The 4,134-nt window shown below is 35.7% G+C and overlaps 1 protein-coding gene across 1 annotated transcript; it reads left to right on the forward strand.

The window, feature by feature from the left end:
• The first annotated feature begins 602 nt into the window (after window positions 1-602).
• LOC18095625 (NAC transcription factor 56) lies at window positions 603-2,678 on the forward strand. Its single transcript, XM_006370245.3, has 3 exons — window positions 603-950; window positions 1,036-1,343; window positions 1,475-2,678. Exons 1-3 carry the CDS (start codon window positions 728-730, stop codon window positions 2,024-2,026), a joined length of 1,083 nt encoding a protein of 360 aa, XP_006370307.1. The 5' UTR covers window positions 603-727; the 3' UTR covers window positions 2,027-2,678.
• Window positions 2,679-4,134: the final 1,456 nt, after the last annotated feature.

A 4,134-nucleotide genomic window follows, 5' to 3' on the forward strand; every position in this document is an offset into this window, starting at 1 on the left:
ATTATTTTAAAGAGAAAAAAAATAAAATTTTTAAAAACTCTAGGTAAAACACTTTTATAAACAGATAGTAAAAAAGTGTAAAAAATATGCTTAAAAGGATGGAGAGGGAAGAGGGTCCCTTGAAATGGTGGGATATGCAGAACAAAAGCATGACATCTTCTCTGCTCCCACACCAAAAACTTATCCGTCTATATTTATTTTTATTTTATTTTTTTCATCTTTTTGTTGCCTTGTGGTGGGCTGTGGCCCCCACAACTCCCACTCTCCATCTACGTGTCGATCTGTACCACGTTTCGGAACTACACGTGTCAGGCCATCAATGGTCTTATTTCAAGTTTGCGTCATTATCAGCTCGCATCACCCCCACATCAATCCCTTCTCCTTCACTAACCATTGCATGCCTTTGCCAACCTATGCATGAATTTGGCGAAAACAGCCATGGGTAATTATGTAATCACAACAACCACAATTACTAATCAGCCCTTCAATTGTGTTACATGCTGGATTATGATTGGTGATTAAGGTAAAGTCTAAACAGACTCCTTGGTACCTGATTCTTGCCCTAAATATCCATCAGGGTATATAGCTAGCAACTCTCTCCCCTTTGTCCTTTAAAAAGAAAGGTCATGCCACCTCTATGCAACATTTGAACCACCTCTCTAAATTGCATGTTCTCTGATAATAAACGCTCTAAATCTCAGGACTCCTCAATCTCACTACTCCATCAATGGAAAGAACTGATTCCTCCACAGGAGGTGCGGGCGGTGGTGGTGGCGGTGGCGGTGGCCGCGGCTCGCAACAACCAAACCTTCCACCGGGGTTCCGGTTCCACCCCACTGATGAAGAGCTAGTGGTTCACTACCTCAAGAAAAAGACCACTTCTGCCCCTCTCCCTGTGGCGATTATCGCAGAAGTTGATCTTTACAAGTTTGATCCATGGGAATTACCAGGTTACATACAATTCTTATTAAGTATTGTGTACTATATATATAAGGAATTAAAGCCTAGTAAATCTTGGGTTCATCTTGTTTTCAGCTAAGGCCACTTTTGGTGAACAAGAGTGGTACTTTTTTAGTCCGAGAGACCGGAAGTACCCGAATGGAGCTAGGCCAAACAGGGCAGCAACTTCAGGGTATTGGAAGGCTACAGGAACTGATAAGCCAGTATTATCTTCAGGAGGTACACAAAAGGTTGGGGTTAAGAAAGCACTAGTCTTCTATGGTGGTAAACCTCCTAAAGGGATCAAAACCAATTGGATCATGCATGAATACCGGTTAGCTGATAACAAAGTGAATAACAAGCCACCAGGATGTGACTTGGGAAACAAGAAAAACTCTTTAAGGGTAATCAATGATCGCTTTCTACAAAGTTTTTGATTACATATATGTTGTCCTTCTACTTTCGATACTTTTCAAATACACAGCAGGATTAATGGTGATTACTGTTTGTTTGTTTGTTTTACCTTTCTTTCCAGCTTGATGATTGGGTGTTATGTCGGATATACAAGAAAAACAACACGCAGAGACCAATGGATCATGATAAAGATGATTCCATGGATGATGTGCTTGGATCAATACCGCCTTCGATATCAGTTGGAAGCCATCAGAATGGAACACTGCATCTTGCAAAAGGAACAAACTTTGGGGCATTGCTTGACAATGACCACAATTTATTCGAAGGAATAATCAGCAGCAGTGATGGTATCAGAAGCAGCAGCTCTTCTTTGTCTCACATGGCCTCTTCAGTAACCAAGCGAGACCTACTTATGCTTCCACCCAAAAGAACACTCCCATCACTATATTGGACCGGCGAGGACATGGTTGGCCCTTCATCAAGTAAGAGATTTCAAGGGGGTATTAATGGTGATGAAATTGTTGTGAGGACCGATGGGAATAGTTCCGTAGCTACCCTGCTCGGTGAACTTCCACAGACACCTCAATTGCACCAACAGACAATGTTGGGATCTATGGCAGATGGGATTTTTAGGTCACCATATCAAATTCCAAGCATGAATTGGTACTCTTAAATTAAAATTAGTCTTAATTCATTGGTCTATGCATATATTATATTTAGGCCTATGAATACATTCCTGGTGGGTAATTTGAAGCAGTCAAATGATGATCACGGTATATACTTGTTTGTATATACGATCGCGATTAATTCGTAGTAGTATCAGCTTCCCATTGGGGTATTGATCAGATTTTGATTGTTATGAAGAGATTAGAGAGTCATTTAATGGCCTCCAGTTTCTCCAAATTAATGAAACATGTAGCTGCCAATTTGAAGCGAGGCCATAGATATAAATCATATATATATATATATATATATATATATATATATATATATATATATATATATATATATAAAGACATGTATAGTTGCATATATATATTCTATACTTGTTTGGTTTTCGAATATTGTTGTTAGGGAAGCGAAGAAAAATTGGAGGTGGGATCCTGATATTGTAGAAAAATAAAATTGTTAAGTGATTTATATATTGCTTTAGGAGACGGTAGATTAAACCTTGTATGTACAACAGTATATTCTTACTAGAAGTTGCTTAATTATCCCAAAAACATCACTACTGTTTATCGTTTGCCTTTGTGTATATTAATTTGTGTTCATCTGGGTGATCATTTAATAAGATTGTGCTATGATGAGTTGTTTTCGTTGTTCAATGATGCTTGACGTTTAAAGATGGCATGCTTGGCTCGATCTTTTGCATTTCATGGCAGCTATTTTTTGGTGAATGCATAAACCCTAGAAGGTAAAAGAGATCTTGGTGCTTTTTGTTACTTTATCTTTTCCAGCCACGTCCATGTTTGTGAAGAACATGTACAAAAGCATGTGTAATTAAATTGTGATCATGGAACTAGCATAGTTGATTTTCTTATGACATAATATATTTTCTGTAAATCCTGAGAGACTTGATAACTTTTTTAAGATGGAATTGCCACTTAATTTCGACAAAAAGAAGAAGAAATAATACAGATAATTAACACAGAAATATAAATGTTGGTGGTGGATCATCTGTAGATGTTCAAGATATACTATAGCAACGTGAAAGAATCGACACACATGGTTGTCGCATGAGAGAGATTGATGATCTCGTGAGCAATAAGCGAAAAAAAGGATTGATTAGTCGAAAATGAAGTTTACTAACCTCTTGTTGGTTTTTCCCTCTGCAAGATTATAAAAAGAGGGATGGAACTTTAGCACTAAGGTGTATCTCTTCTGCAACAAAAAAAAACAAAAAGGAAAAAAAAAAAACCTTCTTTGGATTTTATAAGCATCTCTTCTTTGAAAGACACTCATGAATAGTTCCTTATAAGGATTATCCTTTAGCTTTATAAATCTGAATGTAAAGCTAAGCTATGAGGTGAAATTTAAGTTACTATGAGGTGAAATTTAAGTTATTAGGTGAGATTTAAAGATATAATTTATATTATTTTTTAATATATTTTTACAAGTAAAAAATTATTTGAACTTGAAATTTGTACAAATCTATATTATCTTGTGTTTAATTTTTATTAAATAATTAAATAGAGATTGTAAGATTTAAACTTGTGACTGTTGAGACTCTAATATCATATCAAAAAATTATTTTTATCTAAAAATTTAAATTATAAAATAAGATTTTAAAATATAATTTATATTATTTTTTAATAAACATGAAAGCTTTCAAACACATGCTTGTAGAGAAAGATAGGATGGATTGAATTACAAAAAGCTGATTTTCTTTTTTAACCTTCGAGTATAAATTAAATTAAATTAAATTGTATGTTTGGTATGATCTCCAAAAGAATGATAGGTATTCGAGGGTGGGTGTCCTTTTCTTGATTTCATCTGCCAAGTGATGATTGATTAGACATGGCTAGCTAGGTATATTCTATATATTGGATGACCTAGCCAGAGTCGAGGGTCACACACTAATATTGACAACAAGAGGCTACCTCACAAATGGCTTTTCTCTTGCTGACCATGGGACCATCTCGCTATCACCATAAGGAATCATTATCACAAAACCACACAAAATCAATATCTCCTTTAATTGCATTCCTTTCCGAGGAAAGCGTACAAAACAACTTTTCGAAAAATTCAATTCATTAGTGCTTAATCTCGGAATGTAAATTG

This window comes from Populus trichocarpa, chromosome 1, assembly GCF_000002775.5.
Source record: "Populus trichocarpa isolate Nisqually-1 chromosome 1, P.trichocarpa_v4.1, whole genome shotgun sequence".
Lineage (NCBI taxonomy): Eukaryota > Viridiplantae > Streptophyta > Magnoliopsida > Malpighiales > Salicaceae > Populus > Populus trichocarpa.